The 24,943-nt window shown below is 35.3% G+C and overlaps 1 protein-coding gene and 1 long non-coding RNA gene across 2 annotated transcripts in view; one reads left to right on the forward strand and one right to left on the reverse strand.

Moving 5' to 3' along the window:
• Positions 1-1,211: 1,211 nt before the first annotated feature.
• FER (tyrosine-protein kinase Fer) overlaps positions 1,212-24,943 on the reverse strand; it is a 44,821-nt gene continuing 21,089 nt past the window's right edge. Inside the window, exons 3-14 of the mRNA XM_090101826.1 lie at positions 14,248-14,344; positions 12,943-13,144; positions 11,815-11,952; positions 11,156-11,410; positions 10,552-10,762; positions 7,436-7,747; positions 5,952-6,152; positions 5,151-5,327; positions 4,556-4,769; positions 3,838-4,113; positions 2,692-2,814; positions 1,212-1,979 (exon numbers count right to left, since the gene is read on the reverse strand). Of these exons, the coding sequence (XP_089957952.1) occupies positions 1,843-1,979; positions 2,692-2,814; positions 3,838-4,113; positions 4,556-4,769; positions 5,151-5,327; positions 5,952-6,152; positions 7,436-7,747; positions 10,552-10,762; positions 11,156-11,410; positions 11,815-11,952; positions 12,943-13,144; positions 14,248-14,344 (2,343 nt within the window). The 3' untranslated portion in view covers positions 1,212-1,842. The remainder of the gene's footprint in view (positions 1,980-2,691; positions 2,815-3,837; positions 4,114-4,555; positions 4,770-5,150; positions 5,328-5,951; positions 6,153-7,435; positions 7,748-10,551; positions 10,763-11,155; positions 11,411-11,814; positions 11,953-12,942; positions 13,145-14,247; positions 14,345-24,943) is intronic.
• LOC149908361 (uncharacterized) lies at positions 20,305-21,038 on the forward strand. Its single transcript, XR_016456762.1, has 2 exons — positions 20,305-20,535; positions 20,854-21,038. It is a non-coding gene; the product is annotated as an uncharacterized LOC149908361 (long non-coding RNA).

A 24,943-nucleotide genomic window follows, 5' to 3' on the forward strand; every position in this document is an offset into this window, starting at 1 on the left:
TTCTTCTTAATATAGGTATATTTCGATACATTAATTAGTTCTGACAGAGCAGACTAAGAAATAAATCCAATGAAAAGAATCAAAATCAACTTTAGATATAGGGACAAAATAAAACTCCATAATTCCAAATTTATCTGGCACTTTATTCGAAAATAATATCATTGTAAAATAAACCTTATATTTACAAACATAATACTTATTACACGTTTAATGTCACATATTTTCGATACTTAACGTTATCTCACTTCAAGCTATTACTTGCAGTTCATTTTTACACGTGGCAAGAGAATAACGTGACGATTTCTATTCAAAAAAACATGGAAGCACAAAATACAGTAGCACCTCTATAAGTCGAATATCAAGGGAGACGCCAAAAAATTCGAGTTATAGAGTTTTCAACTTATGGAGGATTTCGACTTAGGCGGATTTTGATTCGACATAAAGAGTTTGAGGTTTATTCTTATAAATTTTGAGTTACAGAGGTAAAATATATTAAAATTCAACTTGCAGAGGTCACAAACATGTTATTATTTATTAGATTTTTATTTCAAATCATTTTAAAATAAAAAATATGGCATTAAAAAAGTCAGTATTTTTTTTGCTTTAGATAATTTGGTTGTTCTCTAGCATTTTATAATCTATAAAGAGCAGAAAATTCTTCTTTTTCAAATATACTGGTTTGCTTTATAAAATTTCGTAAGGTATTCAATGCGGTTCTTGCCTCTTTGATGGAAACCCATGGAGCGCATGTACACTATTCACGTCTTCTATGTCATCTTAATCATTAGTATCGGTTTTCTGAGCTACTGAATCGATAATTTCGTCATCAGATACCTACTTAATGCAAACACGTGTTTACGTGAGTCATAAATTTATTATCGCATACTCCTAAAATGTTTTCTAAGAAACAATTATAGTGTACTGCACTGTCGGCAAGTTGTTAAAGTCCAAATGATCAAGTTGTAAAGATTGTAAAATAAAATGTTGCCATGTTCGAGATACAGAGGTCAAATTTAATTTTTCGAGTTATAGAGTGAAAATATGTACCAAAATGGCTTGGAGGGACTCGGTGATTATTTCGACTAACAGAGGGCCAAGATTTCAAGTTACGGAGGTTTTCGGGTTTGAAGGGAAGGGAACAAGACATTTTTTCGAGATTTGGAGGTTTTTGACTTATCGAGGTTCGATTTAACGAGGTGCTACTGTATATCACAAAAATTTTGAAATTAAACAACACATTTGCAATTATAACGAATATTGATTTATATAAAATAATTAATAAGGCTGATAAGCTAAAAATAATTGTCAATGTCTAAGATTAAAATAAATTGTACTTAAATTAATTATCATACATTTCAATTTTGTCGCCAAAAACCAAATTCAAGAGATCATCACATCCTTACTGAATTCATAACAATTTCAAATAAAATATCAATTAACATTCGCACCTTAACTTATAAAAGAACATTAAAAATCTATGATAAAAATACAACACAATACAATTAATAATCTTAATCCATTTAATAAAGTAAAAAATACTGATTAACATTAAATTGTTTGGGTTTATAATACCAAGTAAATACGCTACTAGCATACGAAATTAATTATGAGCAGCTACTTTAACAATTACCTATCTTTAAACATAGCAAAACAATATTATGCAGTACATCTGTAATGTTTCAAAAATTACTCTGACCCTCTTTCGAAGGGAAATTGGACCATGTTATACTAGATTATTTTAATTTTTACCATGCATCGGATCATTAATCAAATTTATACAATCTGTTATAAATGTTGTCAATGACAGTGACATTTGACAGCTCATCACTAAACAAATTTATATTATCTGTTATAAATGTTGTCAATGATGGTGTATATCTGGTTGAAGTGCGGCCGCTTGTCGGGCTCGTACTCCCAGCAGCGCAACATGAGCGCATACACTTCTTCGGGACACCCTTCTGGCGCTGGCATGCGGTAACCTGATAGTAAAGACAGTTAAATGTTAATAATAAATAGTTTTTTTGAAGTGAAACTTATTTAGGCGCGTTTAAGCTAGGCGTCCATTAGAGGCGGATCGGGCCGGGCCGCATCGCAACGGGCCGTCTCTAATGGACGCGCTGTTTGCTCCTGCGTCCACCTGTACGGGGCGCGGCGGATCGCCTAGGCGGATTTTATCTAACAGACGCTCGCCGCTCACATCCGCCTGCCTGCGTCCACTAGACGGGTCGGGGCGGGCCGGGCCGCAGGGCACCGCCGGCAGAAATCCGCCTGCGAAGCGATATCCGCCAATGCGTTGCGGCCCGCCCCGGCCCGATCCGTCGCTAATGGACGATGTTTCATACAAAACATAGGCCGGCGTATTTTTGCGTTGCGATGCGGCCCGGCCCGATCCGCCTAGTGGACGCCAGCCATTAGAGTAAAATTTCAAGGTCGCGTCATGACAATACCGTCACGTCATGGAGTAAGGCGACGATTTTGGTATTTTTGAATCTTGCCAAAGAAGTTATCACTTCTGATAAATGTGCTCGGCACACACGTTCTTTTTTTGCGAACAATGAAAAACAAAAATTCCTAAGGTATTATATATGAAGTTAGTCTATTATGTTTAACAAAAATAGTACCTACCTTATATAAAATATCATCGTACTTGAATTAAAAATTGGATAACATTGGATATATGAAAAGATATACCTTGATCAATTTTCTCCCTGGCCCTGGAGTTGCTCATGCCCGCGTACGGTGTGTCGCCCTTCGAGAATATCTCCCACACAAGCACGCCGTAACTCCACACGTCACAGAGCGATGTGTATTTACCTGATTAATGGTTATATATTAAATCATAGTCAGATTTTTATACGATTGGAATAAGTATATTAAATTAAGAATTTTATAATTGAACATTTGATTTCCACTGATACAGAAAATGTCAAGTTTTGACACCTATAATAGATTGTAATACCCCAGCCAGACTATGCTACTCGTCCTGCTACTCGTGCTGCTCCTCGTCCTGCTCATCGCGCTGCCGCTCGCCTCGATATTGCCGTCTGGCCACACACTGCTCTACTCGCGCGATTAATCGCGACGCTCTTCACTAGGGATGGGTCGTCGACGTATTTTTCATCAACGAGACTAGATAGTTAAATGTCGTTCATCAACTAGTCATTCAACTAGTTAAAATCTTCGACTAGTCCATGTGTAAAATAAATAACTATTATTAAATAAATTCTTAAAACAATAAATTCTAATCTCAATAAAACAATTAATAAATATTTATGCTTTCTTACAAAAATTATACTCCCTAAAAAAAGTATTACTAAAAAACTTATTATCGTTTGTTTTTATAGTTTAAATTCAAAACATTGGTCTTGTAAACCAAAAATATTATTTTTTTTAAAAAAACTTCAAAGAAAAGAATTTATTCTTATCAATAAGACTGTTTAGCTGTTGAATTCAACTAGTGCATTGGTGAGCGATGGACTAGTCGAATCGTTGAGTGTACATATAGACGGTTAATTTAACTAGTCCGTTGATTCCATGACGCCCATCCCTAATTCGCACTCGTATTGCCGGTCCTTTGACTCGCGCGCAAAAGCCGACAGCAGTGAGCAGGACGATGAGCACGACGAGTGGCATGACGAGTAACGTGGCCACACTACGTCCCTGCCTACTTCCCTCGTCACTTCCCATACCACTCGTCGAGTCGTGTGGCTGGGGCATAAGCCTAGGGAACTTCTACATGCTACCAGTTAAGCTACCAGTATTTATTTGTCTCGTGGTGAATGAATCTCTTAGACACGGCAAGTTCTTCGCCTACCATATAATTATATTGGTACTTACCAAAATTCAGAGCTTCTGGCGCAGTCCACTTTATCGGTATTTGCTTCATGCCCCCCGATACAATATACTCCTCCTCCTCTCTAGACATGCCGAAGTCAGAAATCTTCACGATATTATCGTCTCCAACCAAACAGTTCCTAGCAGCCAGGTCTCGATGTATGCAGCTCTTGGACTCAAGGTATCGCATACCGGCTGCTGCGTCACGACACATGCACAGTAGGGAACGGCTGCTGAGCGACTGAGCTCGGGTGCGTAGGAACGTGAGGAGAGAACCACCTGAGGGTAGTTAAAAGTTTTATGTATGTGTGGAAAGGTATTGAAAGTGAAGTATTATAAGCTAAAACCGGTCATGGGAATATGTTATGTATTGTTTTGTAGAAATGTTGAATTGTTTCAGTAAACTAAACCATAAATAGTTAGAAAGTATAATATATTGAACCCATTGATTAACTAGACATCAACAATGCAAACAATGAATTGTGCCATGTACTTTTAATATTCCAGTTCTACTACTAACTAGTTTCTATTTTATTTTTATTTTATTTTTTTTTCTGAAGGGACATCTACAAATTTCACTGTAGAGAGCAAGCGCTTATTAAAAAACAATATTATTTGTGATATTTTTAATTGTAGAGAGCGGACGGTAATAAAAAAAAAACAATATTAATGATACGTAATATTTAGGTACCTAATCTCCAAACACGAACAAAATCCTTACCTGACACAAGTTCCATAACGATCATGATCGGCTGCTTTTGCACAGCGATCCCAATAAGCCGCACAATATTCGGATGTTGGTACTGCTTCAGAATACGACCTTCTTGCAAGAAGGTGCGTTTCTGTTCTTCAGGTAGTGCCACTCGGCAGGTCTTCACCGCCACCTCCTGGCCTGTGGTGATGAGACGCGCTTTGTACACGTCGCCGAAGTTACCCTGAATGAACACATTGTATTGTTATAATCCTGTATCATTTACATAAATAGGATATACAGGATGTACAGGAATACAGGATATACAGACATAAAAAAAGGATGGATATACAGGATGACCCAAACCTTGACGACAATATTTTTTAGATTCCTCATATCGTGGGCGATCAGATACCCCATGTCCATGGCCATTTTTTCCTAGTTTTAGAATTATGTTTTTTTTTTTTTTTAAGTTTTCTTGACTAAGAAATTCTGAGGTGAAGCATTTTACTTATTTAAAAAACTGTTAAATTTTTTAACATTCCGGTTTGTAATATAATCCTCGCCACCAGCTCAGAAGTGCTAGTGGCCTTTGTTCCATATTCCTATCACACCCATAACTCACCCGGCCAATCTTATCCAACAGCTGCACGTGGTCATTATTAAGTTCCCAGGTCTCCCGAGGCACCGCCCGCCGCAGCAGGGCTCCGGAGCGTGCGGTCACGGGCACCCCGCTGGCCCTCTGCCACGCCACCAGCTCGGCGACTGAGGGAAACGCCGCACCCTCGAAGCGGTAGTGGCCCTGGTGTATAGTGTTAGTCAGTACGTGTACAGTCCCCGGTACGCAACGTTTACGCACAAATAGCTTTTCCCGCATTCCTCGTTTTCTTATTTGTTTCTAAACAGATATGATTCATAATAAGTGATGAAAAGATACATCGTATAGACCTGCAAAATATGTGGTCGAGGGCAGCCTGTGCAATGATTAGATTACTAAAGCTTATTAGATATGAGCAAAATTGTTTTTAATAAAACAATCCTTATATACTTATCAAAAAAAAAATTAAATAGGTCAACTTCCGCCTGCCTCACAAATTTTTAACGTTATTTTATTATTGTTTTAATAGTAATTCGGCTAATCAAGATGGAGACAAATCCATCATTCACAGATCGTAAAATCGTCGAGAAGACTGAAGGCCTTGAGTTACAAATGGTGTATTTAACCTGAATTTTTATAATAATTTTACGTACCGTATAAATAAAAAATTTAAACTAATATATAAACATTCCCTAATACACAATGCCATCTATTATCCCAAATAACAGAACATTAAAGTATACTTTAACATTTACACTGTATACTAAAATCATATTGTATCATTTTAAACCAATTTCTAATATATAGCATTAAAAAAATGTTTCTCACCTCTGGCGTAGTCTGGACAATGAAATGCTTATGTTGTCCCCAACAAACAGACAGCACTAGTTGTCTCGCGTGATTCCTCGTGGTCTCCCGCACTAGATAGTCTCCATCGCTCCTGAGCAGCCGCACCACCTCCTCCCGCGGCAGCACCCCGTGGAACCACTCCTGGTCCACCAGCGAGCGCTCCGTCTCGCTCGCACTCACCTGTTAACACGGGTAAGAGCGAGATAAGCATATTTATTCATGAGGACCAACGCGTGGGTGAAAGGTGAATTTATAAATGCAATATAAAAATCGCTTGCTTGTTTCGGTTATTTTAAGCAATGTTCAGTCATTTCTTGCTTGTGACCGTCGTCATTGTTTGTGATAAATAAAGACACCATTTTTTATAAGCGTCATCGATAGACGTGATCATTCCATAAAACGATATCAGCTGTTATGAGTACAGTTATGAGCGACACGTGGCAGCACGACTATACGTTCGTTTGAAAATTTAATGCCTTCCATGTGGAAAATTTAATTGGCTGTTTTGAATGTTTCATAAAATACACCTATAAAAACATTATATAAAAGGCAGCAATACCGTTACATTAAAATGTAATATGAATATAGAAAACACACTAACAAATACATTTTTATTGATCACACATCAAAACAACGTCTCATTAGTCATGCACAAATCACACGTTAGACGGTAATCAATACCACAAAAGCTGCAAAACAACAAACGTCACAACATACAAGTTCCCTTTCCAGTTCCTTCTCCAGGTCCAGCTGTAATTGCTTCAAGCGTTTCTTCCTGCGCGGTATCACCACCGGCGGCAAGTCACCGTTAGTTATGTACATCGCGAACGGATCCATATTAATATTAACGGCCTCATAAACGCTCCAATTTTATTATCACTTCACGGGAATCATTACGAGCTCGACGCAAAACTCCGAAACGTCGCGTAAACAGATCATTTCTGGAACGACTCGAGCATCACCTTGATTTTGAAATTGTGTTGTGAACGAACCGGTGCTATTTTAATTTTATATGTAAAGCGTATTCCGGTGCGAAGTTCGCGCGTGCCAGGATGCGCGGCGGCTAAATATACCGCGATCTTTCGCAACCTCAACGTGATTAAACTTTTTTAGCATGCGTGTCATGCCATGCGTCTGTTACGCCGGTAGTGACGCTGTTTGTGGGCCGCGAAACTTGGAGATACTAGTACAAGATAATAGGATACTGCGATCAGATTTTATATTCTAATTATTCAAAATTAATGACAAAAATTTAACCAATGCTATTACAAATTCAATTGATATAATAAAACGTGTTAAGTAACTTTAATAAACTGAAATAAAGTTTTAACTATTAAAAAAAAATACAGAATCAACAACAGAGTAAACATCGCAACTTCAATTTAACCTCGACATCCACCAAGCTAAAAATTCCATAAGAACTATCCAAAAAGCCCACAAACGCGTCACCCCTCCGCACTCACCAAGCGACATCTACACACACGTCTAACGTCACACCGCACGCATCTCTTCCGGACGGCCTTGAGCACGGTCCGTTTGTTCCGGACGGCTCTGAGCACGATCCGTTTGTTCCGGAGCGTGCGCACAAGCTTTACCGGGTCGGGGCCTTCGCTACTGCTCCTGTACGTTTTGGGCGGTAGGGCTGGGCTGGAGGGTGCAGACTTGCGGCGGAAGGGCCGGGTGAAGAGCCGGAGGAACGGCTTCGGGGGGACTATGGAGTGGAGGTGCAGCCGCAGCGCGTCCAGCGACGCTTTGGACGCGATGGACGAACGGTCCTGATGGTTCGGTTACACTAGTTATACTAGCATACTAAACGTTGACGTAATAAAATGTATATACAGTGGTGGACGTTTAATTAGAAACTCGTAACACGATGAAGTAGTCATCAAATTCATTTAACATTTACGTATTAACGTATTAAAGATTAAGTATTATTTCGTATGTAATAGAACACCCGTTTATCTAGTTTTATAAGACAATGCTTAATTTTAATCAAACATTAGCTTAAATTAATAAAATTAAACAACTTTAAGTGAAACCTGATTTCCGAGTATTTTCAGTCTGGACAACAAATTAGAAACAGCATGCTTCGCGTGATCCAAAGTCAAAACCTGTTAAAATGCCGACAATATTTTGTTCTCCTACAAATATTTGCACCGTTTTTTAAACATTCCGTATAAAAGTTTCTGAAAATTAATTTGCTTTACAGTATAAATGATTAAAAGTATGATTTGTGACCAATCAACAAGAAAAATAATTTTAAGTTTACATTTTGACAAAAACTAGAGTTACAGGAAAATTGCAAATCATTTAGAGTGTTCGATAAAAATATATTCAATGCTATAGTTTATTTAAAAGAGCATAGTACTTCCGAAAAAGTGCCTAGAAAAGCTCTATCATGAAAAACCACTGCACGCGAGGATAGGCAAATGATTCTTTTGGCAAAGATGGATCCATTTAAAAGGTCAAATTCTATTATAAAATTAGTTTTTTCCGAAGATGAACCTCGCAATGTGTCGATGAGATCGGTTCGCAGGCGGTAATTTGAGGCAAAATTTTTTGGAGAGACGCCAGAAAAGTACAGCTTTTTACAAGGAAGGGAACAACGTGTTTCATTTACTTAGAAATAATGCTAGTGGACAGTACGCCAGTGAAAAAGTTTTATTTTGGGATGAAACTAAAATTAATTTAATCAATTTTGATGGCAAAGGATACACGCGTCGTTAAGTTAACCAGGCCTTAGATAATAAATAAACAGTTAAGCATGGCGGAGGAAACATTATAGTATGGGCATCTATGGGGTTGTTTTTAGACTGTTATAATCTTTATAGACAACAACACTTTACAACAGCTTTACAACGTCGTGCCTTAGATTGTATGAGATTTTAACACGTTTGCAAAAACATATTTTCTAATAGAATTTGAACCTTTAAATGGATCCATCTTTGAGAAAATAATTATTTGCTTATGCTCGCAAGCAGTGATTTTCATGGTCGAGCTTTTTTAGGCACTTAATCAGAAGTACCATGCTCTTTTAAATAAACTGTAGCATTGAATATCTTTTTATCAAACACTCTAAATGATTTTATTCTTTCCTGTAACTCCAGTTTTTGTCAAAATGTAAACTTAAAATTATTTTTCTTGTTGATGGGTCACAATTGTTACTTTTACCCATTTATACTGCAAAGCAAATTAATTTTCAGAAACTTTTATACGGAATGTTTAAAAAACGGTGCAAATATTTGTAGAAGAAAAAAATATTGTCGGCATTTCAACAGGCTTTGACTTTGGAACACTCGAAGCATGCTGTTTCTAATTTGTTGTCCAGACTGAAAATGCTTGGAAATCAGGTTCCACTTAAAGTTGTTTAAAGCTGACGTTTGATTAAAAATAAGCAATTTATTATAAAACTAGATTAACGGGTGTTCTATTACATATTAAATAATGCTTAATCACTAATACGTTAATACACAAAAGTAAATAAATTTGATGACTACTTCATCCTGTTACGTGTTTCTAATTAAACGTCCACCACTGTATATATGTATTATGTTCAATCTGGTATATAATGTATACGTTCAATCTAGTATGTAATGTAAATTATTGTAATGTATACTTTCAAGCTACAATGAGCTACATTAAATTCTATAATCACTGAATTTATAAATTTAATTCTGAGTATAGGACCCAATACCACAGCCAGTTAAGCGAATCATTTGTTATCTAGATATCAAAAATATTTAAAAAGAATATATGAATCAACATGAACAGGTTTTTCAAATTGGACTATCATTTCCAAACATGTGACTTTTTTGGCAAACAATTTTTCTCCATTACACTATATTTTTAAGTATTTTAACAATGAATTAAATAGGTAAAACATTCAGTAAAATATTGATGGTTAATTTTTGTTACATATTGTAACGTTCTTCTTACGATAAATGTATTGAAATGGCGTACAGGAGAACTTGTGAAATATTAAATATCCTCGCGAAAAGTAAAGAGTTGATAAATGCAGAATATTAACCAAACCTGAAGCAATAAATCTTGATACCATAACCATAGCCTAGTTGCCACTATGCAATTTCTAGAAACCCATTTGTCTTTGTATAATCGGTTAAATAAAAATCACAGTTTCAAAACTCTTGATAATATTATAACTCACTCTCGTACTGTAAACAACTGGACACATTCACACTCAAAAAATTATAGTATTTTAATGAGTGTGTACTCATTAAATGTATTCAACTGACTTTGAACATTATTGTCACGTAATAAGATCACAATTTGAATGATGTTTTTAACCACCGGATAGTTTTTGACAACCTTTAAATATGCGATTGTGAGAATAGTTAAAAATAAAAAAAAGACGGGTTGCACTCCGGGAGTGCCGGCAGAAGTGAAAACTTGATTATTAACGTTGAGCATGTTTGATATCCATCCGTCTTACGCTTTTTCGATCAGGTCACGTGTCCTGACGCGAGTTTAAGATTTTATACCCATTACAGAAAAAATGCTCAACGCTGCTAAAGAAGTTTTCACTTCAAAATATTTTTACTATCACCAAATAGTAAGTTACCTGATGATCCACAGTGGATCCATCCAGACTGTCCACCCCTACAGTCTCAGCGGAGAGATCTGGACAGCCGCTGGGAGCCTCTTCGCAGCCGAGTTCAGCAAGTGCTGAACGGATCATCTCAGCCTGTTTGGCGCATTTCCTTTCAGCTATCCGGAGTTCTAGTAGCTTGATTGGTTCTGATGTTGTTACTGGTATGGGCGGTGGAGAATGCCTGGGGAAAGTATAAAAATTAAGAATTTCATTGACATATTTTAAAGAAAGAATAAAAAAGGTTTCTATTTCAATAAGTACTGAATAAGAAAAATAAAAGTAAAACTAATTGATAATGTTTTTCATAAGCTTCTATTAGCAATACATCACAGAATTGCAGGAAACAGACAAATAAATTATAGAAAATTATAAATCCTACGAACATAAGTCTAATTTGAAAACAGTTGTAAAATATCAAAATATATACATATTTAGTGAACATAAGAACTTTCACTGATCTAATCCTATAAGGATTTATTTTTGATTTTCATACTATTTTTCCAAACCATGATTTATTTCTATATTTCACCATGGAAATATAACTAATAAAACGTAAAATAACATAAACAATTACCTATCAATCCCGTTAACTCCATTAGTCATGCTATTATTGTTCTTACAAACACCATTTCCAATGATCTCAGGACCCTGTAGAGCTGTCTGTTTTTCCCTATTATCTGCCAGAACTGACTCCAATTCTGTGAGCTTTTCCTTCAACCATTCTACCGTTAAGTTATCAACTGTTAACTGGTTCGGTTGGAGCTTCCCACTTGTGTCTTCTACTAGACTCTCGTCGAATGCGAATATCACTGGAGTGGAGGGGGGTGATCTGAAAAAAAAATTGGTTGTTGAAAACGTGTGTTTTTTTTTGTAGTTCAACATCTTTAAGCGAGTTGAGAGTAAAATTTCATGGCAATACCGTCGCGTTATGGAGAAGAAGACGCCAAAGAGATTTCACTTCTGACACGTATGCTCGGCACACACGCTCTCTTTTTTTAATAAAATCAGTTAAATCTTGAATTAACATATAAGGTATTAACTTTATGATGGTTATAAATTGTACACAAATACATATTTATATTTGTACGTCAGATGAGGGTCTTATGTAAATTAGTTTGAATGAGGTAATGACTAAAACCAGAAAGCGAAATCACAACAGATAAGATATGTTTTTTAAAGTACAAAAACACTTTTATTTATGTTATTCCAAAAGATAAGAAATATGTTCCTTACTTATATTTTTCCATAAACTCTTTGTATTCTTCTTGTGGCCTAAGATTTTGAACTGTAGTTTCAGTTTTGCTCTGAATCTCCTTAAATTTGTCTGTGCTGAAATCTGATCTCTGAACAACCTCCAAAAGGACCCCTTTCCTATAAAATAGAGTAAATAATTATAAAATCATGCTACAAAATACTAAAATACGTTCATATTTTTTTCGCAATTATTTTTTTGTCAAATCTGAATCAAAATATTACGGGTTAAAAATAATTTTCATATTCCATAAATTATTTTACGGGTCATAACGTTCCTCCGTGCTTTCAGTTACAATTCCTTCCACCTATTATCACCATAAATATGTACTAATAGAAATTGCTTGACGCAATAAAGCCGCCCTTTGCATCAAATGTGAAATTTCTGTCTGTGTGTGTGAAATTTTTATTTATGTTTTGTATGCAATAAAGATTATAAATAAATAAATAAATAGAAACATAGTAGTGCCGCCGTCCGCAGCGCACGCTCGCAATCCATCGCTCAGCCAATAGCAGCACGTGCGTGTTAGGGCCGGCGCCGATATGGGGAAGCGCAGTGCGCACTTTTCATTGTCAAACTATTATCGACATTATCCTAATTAAAATAAAGTTCAAAAAAGCAAGTCCGCAGCGCACTACATTTCGCGTGTGACGCTTCGATGCTCGCCAAAATAAATTGTTGTTATTTGATTTTGAATTTTATTTCGATGAAAACAATGTCGAAAATAGTTTGTCAATTAAAAAAAAATTGGTTGTCTATAAAGTCGGTTTACGGACGATAGTTGAACGTGACAACGTCCGATTGTGCTTCTTTGTCGCTCGTTCCTCGCTCTCGCTTGCACCTCAAGCCTTACATGGAACGCCTCAGAGCGAGGTAACGCCGCATGAGTCATGTTTTTTCGTGCGTGCAGCTGGCTCTATCGAATTATAAGAATTGTCACGTCAAAAAATGCGCTTCGCCATATCTACGCCGGGCACAATGTGCACAGAACCCACCACGAGGTGGCCGTGGCCTCCCCTTGCCGCCGCTGCTGGTCCAGCAGCGCAGGTAATGCCGCCGTCCGCAGCACGTGTTAGTGTCGCTACAAGCACAATGTGCACAGAACCCACCACGAGGTGGCCGTGGCCTCCCCTTGCCGCCGCTGCTGGTCCAGAAGCGCAGGTAATGCCGCCGTCCGCAGCGCGCGCTCGCACTCGGTCGCCTCGGCCAACAGCAGCACGTACTCATTGTGCGCTCGGTGCAAGCGGCGACACGCTTTGCCGTACTTGTCGCGTGTCTCGTCTAGCTTGCGACCTCCTCTACTCGTGGGACCTGGAAAATAAAAAAATATATTGAGAAATGCGGCCAATCGAATCGTTCAGACGTACTATGTTTTAGTTGTAAGTACTAAAAGACAAAGAATGTTTCATGAGGAAAAAATAATACCCATTATTTTTAGCGTTTTTGTGATTACATATTTCCTAATCGACATGAAATATAAAATAATTGTAAAACTGAAGTTTGAATTGCGACTTAAACATACAAATCAAAAGAAACATTTGCACACAGTCTGGTGCATCATTATTTCCGAATGCATTTATCCTCATGGGTCGTGATAGAAAGCGGTTACCGCTCATGCAACGTTTAAATCAATATTCTATAATTTCGGTGGAACAAATAACAGTCTATATTTACGCAAATGCACCGTACTCGACAAACAAGTGAGCTGATAAGTAGGTATGTCTGTTTGTGCAATTGTGCCTGGCGCCAGAGGTGGCTGTTATCACGAGGTAATGTAATGAGCGGCTTGCTAAATCTTACTAAGCAATGAGGACGGGAGTTTGGTAATTTAATTACATATATAATAATTAATTAGAATATATCTTGTATCGTGTGAATTTTTTTAGAATTTAAAGGTAAAAAAATGATATTTTCGTAGACATTTGAGAAACGGTACAAACTTAACTTTGCAATAGATGTACTTTCCTTAGTTTATACGACCTAAGGTAAGTTAATAGTAGATACCAATACTAATAACTAAATACCAATTAATTTCTCCTTCGCAAGCTCAAATAAGCTTCATGGCATACGATTGTTCATTTGTTTACATAGACGCAAATATTTAGTTAGAAATGGGTAGTTCAATAGGTTGAGTAATTCTGGCGTGGGCTAGGTAGGTATGTTTATAATAAAACCTGCGTGGTGGAAATTACTGTCTGAAAGTTCAATGGAATCGCCATGGAATATTTTATCTTATGAGTTTATCATAAATATGGTATTTTATTATTATATTTATTGTCAGTTTAACATGCAGTAGAACATAAAAGGTGGTCGTGGTAGTAGTTTTAGGTATAATAGCAGAAAATGTAAAGGATATAATATGAGAAACTGTGGTAATTTTTTATATTTTATACTGAGACCAAATTGATACTTACATTTAAGATAATTTTCTTCAAACTTGGCTCTCATCTGCTTGTAAGACTCGAGACACTTTTGGTATTCACTTTGTTTTCTCTGCACTTCTTCACTCAACTGTGAATAAAAAGAAACCAATTTTAATACATATATATAAATAACGAAAATCAGCTTTCCTGCATCATAGAAAAAGCCTTGACAATAATAAGTCTATTTCTTAGATAAAAATATTTAAATTTTAATGCACAAATGGTAACAGTCCTTCAGTGTGCTGTGTGAACTACCTATGCAACTTTTTATATCAAATCAAAAAATTACATAACTTGCAACTGTGCAAATGTCGAAATTTTTATCATAATTCAATAAAAATTCAAATCCAATGTTGGCAAAATGATGCAATATTGTAGAACTATAAATCAAATCCGCAAATCGTCGAATTTGAGTAAAGCATTTCACATAAACCATTTCCGAGGCAAATGTTTACATTTCGAGGCTTGTTTCACAAACTAGACAACATTTACATCCGTTGCTGCGGTTCGTGGAATGTCTGCCTATCATATTCTAAGGTCTACAAACAATTTGTATACAATACCATACCTCTGTAATCTGTTTATACATATTATAATTTATATAGGTATACAGTCAGGGTCGAAATTCTAAGTGTGAATCCAATAGAACGTATAGGTTGAATGTTATTTTGATTAAATACACTTAATATAAGGGATATAGGAAAATAAGATGTATCATGTGAGGTCTCAAAAGAAATTTAGTTCCTGCTGTCTTTTAGAGAGTAAAACTACAAAAATAATCAATTAGCTTACTTATTCTTGTAATGTATATGTCGCAGGCAAATTGTTATATTTCGCCGATTACAAACGGCCTGCATTTTGTAATATGCCAAAAATTCGTAATCAGAAATTTTTGGTTTGGATAAGGGGGTGGGTTAGGTTAGGTTCTTGTTTTTAAAACTACACAGAAATAGGTAGTTTGTAAACGGCGACAATTGGCCTGCGACATATATAAAAGATGTGAATATAAGGTAAGTAAGTAATTATAAAATAATCGCAGTTTCAATTAAATGTAGGTATAATAATCCTTTAATAATGATGATCTTTTAGGTATCTTCTTTACAGTTTACTTCAAGTGCTGCGTTATAAAAACAATGATTGCTCCTGGACAACAAACTTGAAAACTTGATTTTGATGTGACAGTAATTTACTCGCAAACTACGTGTCCAAATTCAATTATCTCTATCACTTTAGTGCTCGTACAAAAACATTTTAAACAGCTTGTTTGTTGAGTCAGTGATTCATAATCTATAAAAGGCTATTAGGTTCATGTTTTTACTGAATTGAAAGCCCACCTGTCGTAATCATGTTATTATTGAAACACATAAAACTATAATGAAGCATATAAGCGCAAACGTATATTTTAAGATTTAACGAGCTAGCAATAAGGTCAGTGGAAAAAAAATTACCACTACAAGTAGAAAATGAAATAATTTTTGAGTGTTATTAACCCTAGAAGCCCAATCTATATAGAACGTACACAAAGCCTTAATATACGTCTCAGAGGCGTACACATATAAAAGCCCTTATTTTAGGTATATTGTTTAATTATTATTATTTTAATAAAGCGGAAATTTGAATTTGGGAAATAAATTAAAAATAAAACCACACTGTTATCAATTATAACTATAATCACAGTTGTTTATTACAACATAAAAAACAATATGCATAAATTGGAACAAAAAATTAACTTCTTCAAAATCAACTAAAACATAAATTATTTTTATAGAGTATCAATTTTTTTTTAACGCTAATTATATATTCTTAGATCAAACATTACAACTAACCAGACTTGTAAAGGACTAGATTAACTTTAGGAACAGTCTACACATAAATCAACCTTGTGCTCGCCACACACAGATTTTTTACATTTATTGCATACTAATTTTGACATGCATGGTTGGATTAGTTTCTTCAGAGGGCCCAGATTCTTGTAATGACGCAACGAACTCAAACACCTTATTATTTTCGTCCTCGCTTTGAACGTCGTCGATAATCTGGTCATCCACAACTTCGGAATTTGAATCCTCGTGAGAAGGACGTCTTCTCCGTTCAAAATCGCGATAATGTCGTCTTCATTTAATATATTGGACCGTGACATATTTATACCTGAAACAATTCCTAAAAAAAGATATAAAATACACGAATAACAATCAAAAGTAAAATCACTTAATCTTAGTTAAAAGTTACACAAAGCCTAAACATACGTCTCACAGGCGTGCAAAACTTCGATAAATCAAAAATGGCGGGACTTACCTTAACGATACAGGCATCGTCCTCTAGCTCCCGTCGGCCACTGAGATAAGTGATAACTAAAGAGTACGACGCGCTAGCTTCAACCGTTAAAAAGATACATCCATTTTCGAATTCTTGTACGCCTCGCAGGCGTAGATTAGGCTTCTAGGGTTAAGTTTAAACAAATAATGTATTGTATTTCTATCTCAAATAAATGCCTGGGGCTGCGTTTGTACTGTATGAAAATATGTCACGTTGTTCCATTGAAACTTGAAAAATTTGTATCATCCAACGTGAATTATTGTATGTACGTACATTGAAATATTCATTTAATATATCAAAAATACTCATAGAGCTTTAGATCAAACATACTATTATTTATTATATCATATAATTGTGAGCATAGTAACAACCTTCGTCGTAGTGAACGGAAACGGTTGGAATACATTCACGAGCAGCAAACCGCATCAATATTCATTTGTATTTATTCATTCAATAGCTTTTAACAAATCACTTAATGAATTTATTATAAAGTACTCATCCGCCATTCATTTAATTCACCTAGGAAATATATAAGTAGCTATTTTGATTAAGTAAGTAATTTAAAAATAATTATTATACATCAAAATGTTTAGTTTAGTCCGTTTTCTTATGGGAAAAGGTATACATTTTTGAGTAAAGCAATGCCATTTGGTACGAATGTTGTACTCGTCCACCTAAGCCCAAATCGCCTGGTAGCCAGTGTCTACTCCCCGGCAGAAGGGAGGGAGGGGGGGTTATAGAACAGAGCGCCCGGCGCTCGGAAAAAAAATTCTGGCGGATTCATTTGGCCCTTTGAGTCGAGTTTGGTGTCGTTATCAGGTAACTAGATGATGCCCGATTCATTCCCCATACCAGTTTTTTAGGGTTCCGTAGCAAAATATGTCACAATCTTTAAAATAATAAACTTTTGGCAGTGGCAAAATCCAAACAAACCAGTATATTTTTATATTTTTGTATCAAACTTGGTTTATAAAAAAATACTGTCTGAAAGGCCATTTCATGCAGATTATAAAAACATTAACATGTAACATATATCTTACCATTTTCAATGTGAAATAAATTATAGAAAGTACAGGAACGTTCGTCAGCGCAGCGTAGGGGACGGCTAATAGACCCGAAAAATAAGCAATAACATAAAACAAAAACCAGTCAAGTGCGAGTCTGACTCGCCCATCGAGTGTTTCGTACTTATTTGTCCTACCTATACCATGTTATCTTGTCTGGTAGGACCTGGTTAACTGATACACACACACTTTCGTCTTTATAATATTAGTGTGATTTTTAATCATCTTTAAATTATAAACGAAGTCAGGTAACATTGTTAAAAATAAAGGTATATAATAATAGAACGTTTTTGTATTAATAATTAGCTTATTGACCAAAATTTGTAAAGAAATTCACAAACAACACACACACACACACACTCACACACACTTACAATCACACTTGTACTCACTCATGTTTATTGTTACCTTTTTATTTAACTATAATTATATATAATATAGGGTTTGTAATTGTTAATATCGTTCTTTATCTTTATACTTTGCTCACTCACAGTATTATGTATTGTTATTGGTGTACCTTTTAATTAGCGTATTGAATTGTTAATGTAATACCTAGTGTAAGTTTAGCTGTAAGGTACCTTTACATAAATAAATAAATAATAAATAATAAATAATAATAATGACAACCACCTCCACAATTACATAATTCGGTACATTTGAGCTGGCGTATAAAACACTTCAATCTGGAATTGCAAGATTTCACGCACCGACATCTTATCAATTCAAAGCTTCTCTTTTCTTTGTATTTCAGATGGGCAAGGAACATTTTGATTATTTTAGGTCCCTAAATATATACAGCCTGTAAAACTGCCCTTAAGGTGTGTTGTTTAAGGGCAGCTTCTGTGGGAGGCAAATTTTCGATTTGCCTGTCCGTTTTTGTTAAAAATTTGTTTGCGACCCTCATTTACTGTCACAGCGGTGTACAATGTAAAAACAAACATGTACTTATAATAATTATAAAAATATATCCAAAGCTAGAAGGTCTAAAAGAACTATAGGTACACCTGCATTTAAGGTATAGAAGGCATATCAGAATGTCATACGAGGATTTGAAGCACTTTACAGTGGCAAATATGCAGACAGTGAAATTGAAAAGTTTGTGATTACAATGCATGATAGGTAAGGACGGTCACGATATTTTAAGGATACTCTTATCCAGAACTTATATTTTTTTTTATAATTATTATAAGTACATGTTTGTTTTTACATTGTACACCGCTGTGACAGTAAATGAGGGTCGCAAACAAATTTTTAACAAAAACGGACAGGCAAATCGAAAATTTGCCTCCCACAGAAGCTGCCCTTAAGCAACACACCTTAAGGGCAGTTTTACAGGCTGTATATATTTAGGGACCTAAAATAATCAAAATGTTCCTTGCCCATCTGAAATACAAAGAAAAGAGAAGCTTTGAATTGATAAGATGTCGGTGCGTGAAATCTTGCAATTCCAGATTGAAGTGTTTTATACGCCAGCTCAAATGTACCGAATTATGTGATTGTGGAGGTGGTTGTCATTATTATTAATACAAAAACGTTCTATTATTATATATCTTTATTTTTAACAATGTTACCTGACTTCGTTTATAATTTAAAGATGATTAAAAATCACACTAATATTATAAAGACGAAAGTGTGTGTACTGTGTGTATCAGTTAACCAGGTCCTACCAGACAAGATAACATGGTATAGGACAAATAAGTACGAAACACTCGATGGGCGAGTCAGACTCGCACTTGACTGGTTTTTGTTTTATGTTATTGCTTATTTTTCGGGTCTATTAGCCGTCCCCTACGCTGCGCTGACGAACGTTCCTGTACTTTCTATAATTTATTTCACATTGAAAATGGTAAGATATATGTTACATGTTAATGTTTTTATAATCTGCATGAAATGGCCTTTCAGACAGTATTTTTTTATAAACCAAGTTTGATACAAAAATATAAAAATATACTGGTTTGTTTGGATTTTGCCACTGCCAAAAGTTTATTATTTTAAAGATTGTGACATATTTTGCTACGGAACCCTAAAAAACTGGTATGGGGAATGAATCGGGCATCATCTAGTTACCTGATAACGACACCAAACTCGACTCAAAGGGCCAAATGAATCCGCCAGAATTTTTTTTCCGAGCGCCGGGCGCTCTGTTCTATAACCCCCCCTCCCTCCCTTCTGCCGGGGAGTAGACACTGGCTACCAGGCGATTTGGGCTTAGGTGGACGAGTACAACATTCGTACCAAATGGCATTGCTTTACTCAAAAATGTATACCTTTCCATACAAGCATGCCCATAAGAAAACGGACTAGTTTTTCCATGAGTTATCATAATAATTAATCTAATTAATTCATAAATGCAGATTAAAAATCCATAAAATATACATTACGAAATAAATAAGAAATCCCCAGTATACCTACTAAATACTGTATACTGAATAAATGGTTTTGCTAAGATATCTAATTAAACATTTTGTATACGTATTAAGGAAATTAAAGTAACATTAATAAATTAACTGAAATATTTTTTAGTTTTATTGCTAGTACATATTTATTATTTAACATTTTAAGTAGGTAATATTAAAATTGAACATAATGTAATGCATAATGATATGAACAAGTGAACACTACGTATTCCATTTTATTGTGATTTTATACAGTGAATTGTACAGATCACAGAACAGTAAAGTAGATAGAAGTGTGATGTGGGCGTGGCCCACGTGTCACTAGTAAGGTAAGATCACCTAACTTGCTCTCAGTTATGCGCAGAAAAATATTCGAGTCGGTTGTCAGCTGTCAAACCTTTTTTCCATATTTATTCATTAATTAGGACGTGTTGTTCGGTATTAGAGTGCAAAAATGATAGCAGACGAAATAATATCAGCAATGAAGGCATTTCATACCATCGGTAAGTCTTATTTTTATTTATTTTAATTATATTTTATGTTATAACTTCGCTTGTCGTAATTTGTCAAAATTGTATACAAATATCTAGTCAAAATGAACCTTAATACGTAAGAAATTAGTACTATTATAGATTGAACAGCAAACAAGACTTTCTGGAATATTATTGCAATAAACAAACGAATGTCGCTTTAGTGATGCTTGTGGCGTATATCGACAGTATCGATACTTAAACGAACGAACGAAACGAAAAGACAAACATTATAAATATTCAATTTTATTTTATTTTTCCTTAGCTTTCATTTGTCCAATTTATTTATAGATTTCCCAAAGAGGCTAATTTAAAAGAGAAATGGATAAATGCAACGTGGCGAGTTAACTGGATGCCGAACAGCACTAAGCGGTCTAACAAAGGCCACCGATACAGCAAACCTACGGCAGTTCCAAGATTTAAAATAATGCATATTTTCTGTTTGTATTTTGTAAATATAGATTAATACTATTCTATTCCGTTTTTTATTTAATAATAATAATATGAAAAGACGTACTTAGTAGTAATAAACATACTCCAAAATGTGACACATTATACTATACTCATATAAAAGAAAGAAAAAAATACACAAAAAATATTTATTTGTGAATTATCGATAACAAGGCTGACATCCCTCAGAGCTAGGGAATGCAATCCGGATTACCCGAAATCCGATAAATCCGGATTTTGCTCGAATTTAAGTAGGCTTTTAAATCCGGATTTAAAGAATGGAATCCGGATTTTTTGAACATATTAGCACAGTATTACAATATTTATAGGTTCTAATGTTTCTTGCGTTAGACGATAGATGGCACTGTAAGTGGATCCCGTTCCCGCGCAAGCAGTCGAATTTGGCGCGAATCGCGACACGTCGCGAAGCGGGCCTAGAAATAATACGTTTGAATTTAGATCTTATCACATTGCATTACTGTTGACTTTTGTTTACAACAATTTATCACCATTCGAAGCGTCGACTGGAACGTATTTCAGCTTACGCTGAGAAATAGAAGAAGTAATTTGTAAAACTGTGGACTTGGAAAGCCGATTTTAATATTGATTTACTTTTACAAACACAAACGGCTACACGAATTGTTAATTTGTTTCAGTCATTTAATCTATATAAACTTTTTAACGAACCCACACGAATTACACCTACTTCTGCAACTTGTATTGATAATATATACTGTGACTGCATCTGTTTAGAGAAAAATATTCTCAATACATTGACTTCGGATCACTGTGGCCAGAAAGTAGTTTTTGAATGGGATTGCATACCTACATTTAAAAGGATTAATGTTAGGCCTATAACTAAAAAAGGCATTAATAAATTTAGGAATAATATTAATAAAAACCTGCCCGTACTAAATGATCAATCCTATCCTAATAGTCCGTGTGAAATGTTTAAAAATCTTTTTAATTTAGTACATAAAGAATTTGAAAAAATATTTAAAGTTAAATCTTTAAATATTACCAACGATTTACCATTTAGTAAATGGGCGACAGCTAGTATACATAGGTGCAGGAACATTCTTTATGAATTATATGGTATGAAGCAATATAATAAAGACCCATCTTTTCTTAGTTATGTTAGAAATTACTCAAAAATTTTTAAAAAAGTTTGTTTCACTGCAAAGCGTTTGTATATCAAAGAAAAAATACGCGACTCTGATAATAAAGTTAAAACAGTTTGGTCAATTATTAATGGTGAAATGGGTAAAAGCAAATCAAGTAATACCATAAAACTTGTAAATAATGACAGGGTTATTGACAAAAGTGCTGATGTTGCGCTTGCTTTTGAAGAATTCTTCAGTAGTGTCCCTGCTACTATTACTAATAGTTTAAATTCGTCTTCAGCACTTGCAGAGACCTTTTTGAGGGACCATGTTGCGGAGTGCAGTACATTATTTGAATTACGACACGTAACTGCTAATGATATTGTTACTGCCTTTAAGACGCTTAATCTTAAAAATACTTGTGATCTTTGGGGAATGTCCGTAAATTTAGTTAATAATATAATAGAAAATATTGCGAAAAATTTAGCTTCCATATTTAATAAGTGTTGTGACTATGGTACATTTCCTAATTTACTAAAGCTTAGTAAAGTTATACCTTTATTTAAGAAGGGCGATCAAGAAGACTGTAACAATTATAGACCTATCTCTATTTTACCAACATTAAGTAAGGTATTCGAGAAGTTAATATTAAACCAATTGAGTAGTCATTTTGCATCTAATAATTTACTGCACACCAAACAGTTTGGTTTCACAAAGGGGCGCTCAACTACAGATGCTGGAGTTGCACTTCTAACACATATATATAAGGCATGGGAAAACTCAAAAAATGCTCTAGGGATATTTTGTGACCTCTCCAAGGCATTTGACTGCGTTGAACATTGTACTTTGTTACGTAAACTTAATCACTATGGAATTAAAGGAAAAGCCCAGAACCTCATAGCGTCATACCTGCATGATAGGATACAGACTGTAGTTGTTAATGGAGAACGTTCTAGCGGTGCGTCAATTAACATTGGTGTTCCACAGGGGTCAATTTTAGGTCCCTTCTTGTTCTTGGTATATATCAATGATCTTCCCTATTATTTGCAGGATAGGTGTGAAATAGTTCTGTTTGCAGATGATACCTCATTAATTTTTAATGTGGATAGGCATGACCCAAATGTTGACGAAGTGAACAGTGCTCTTTTACACATATCTGAATGGTTTACTGCCAATAATTTATTATTAAATGCCAAAAAAACCGATTGTGTTGAATTTTTACTTCCTAATGTAAAAAAGTTGAACAGAGATATTACCTTGAACGGGGAGGTATTGCATCCTACTGAGTCTACTGTATTTCTAGGGTTAACATTGGACGAGAAACTACAGTGGGGAGCCCATGTCAACACCGCTGCAGGTAAGCTCAGTTCTGCTGCATATGCAGTCCGAAAAATAAAGCATCTCACCGATGAAGATACGGCTAGATTGGTTTATTTCAGCTACTTTCATAGCATTATGTCCTATGGAATTCTACTGTGGGGCAGGGCTGCAGATATAGAAACTATATTTATCTTACAGAAAAGAGCCATTCGCTCTATATATAATTTACGTGCTCGGGACTCACTAAGAGATCATTTTAAGAATACTGGTATCCTTACTGTACCATCACAGTATATATTTAATAATATTTTGCATGTACACAAAAGCTCTGACTTACACACAAGAGTAGGAGATAGACACGATTATGGCACAAGGAACAAGAATAGAATTGAAATGCCATTTTTCCGATTAGCTAAAGTTAAAAATTCATTTATGGGTCAAGGTATACGCTTATACAATAGAATTCCTCACAATATTAAAGAGTTTAGTAGTTCTAAATTTAAAACTTACATAAAAAATGTACTAGTTCAGAGAGCGTACTACAGTATTCAGGAATATATGGACGATAAAGACCCATGGAGGGTTGTCGCGTAAAAACCACAGGACAGTTCTTTGGCATATTATGTAGTTAGGTAGATATAAGTTACATACTATGTAAATTTATTGACATTATTTAAAAGAGCAACTATGGAGTTTCTTGCCGATTCTTCTCCATAGATACTGCTTTCCGAATCGGTGGTAAATGTTAAAAATACTATGTAATGACGATTCGAAAGTGCTACTAAATAGTAGTCTAATTGAATAAATGAATTTTTGAGTTTGAGTTTTGAGTTTGAGTTTGAAATAATCTTCAAGTGTCTGAGTCTGAGGCTAATACAGTCGAATCGTCGACAACAACATCGAGACAACGCGAATTGACTGAATCTCAGCATCTTAGTTATAGAGACAAATTGGATCTGGAATTAACAAAAATAAAAATGATTGGAGTTGGGGAAGAAAATGTGCCCGACGGCAGCTAGAAACTGACATACTCAGCTTAGTGCGGGTAGAAATGGCATTATTTGAGGAAAGTGGTTCGCGAGGCCGATACTTGGAGGCCGCCTACAAACATCTTTTATGCATCCCACCAACAAGCGTTGAATCAGAGCGAGCTTTTTCCGCAGCAGGAATCATCTGTAACCGAATTCGCAGCCGGTTAAATGACACTACATTAGACGCATTGTCATTTTTGAGGTCTCATTTTATGTCTCAAAAACAAAAGTAATTTTTTATTTTAGATTATATTTTAGAGCTAGCGCGCACGAGCAACTTTGTCTCCGCAACTATTTTGTCTCTCCACCCATGGGCTAGTATGAAAGTGCGCGCACGTAGGAACGCAACTCCCCATACAATTGATGGGAGATTTTATTTTATTAGAATTTTAGAGTTTGTCTAGTTAATTTCTAGGTATTGAAAAATATAAATACATTTGATTTAACTAAGATTCATGTTTTTTATTGATTTTACAT

Source organism: Colias eurytheme, chromosome 5, assembly GCF_061535395.1.
Source record: "Colias eurytheme isolate Ceu_HAF_F1 chromosome 5, ilColEury1 Martin Lab GWU primary, whole genome shotgun sequence".
Classification (NCBI taxonomy): domain Eukaryota; kingdom Metazoa; phylum Arthropoda; class Insecta; order Lepidoptera; family Pieridae; genus Colias; species Colias eurytheme.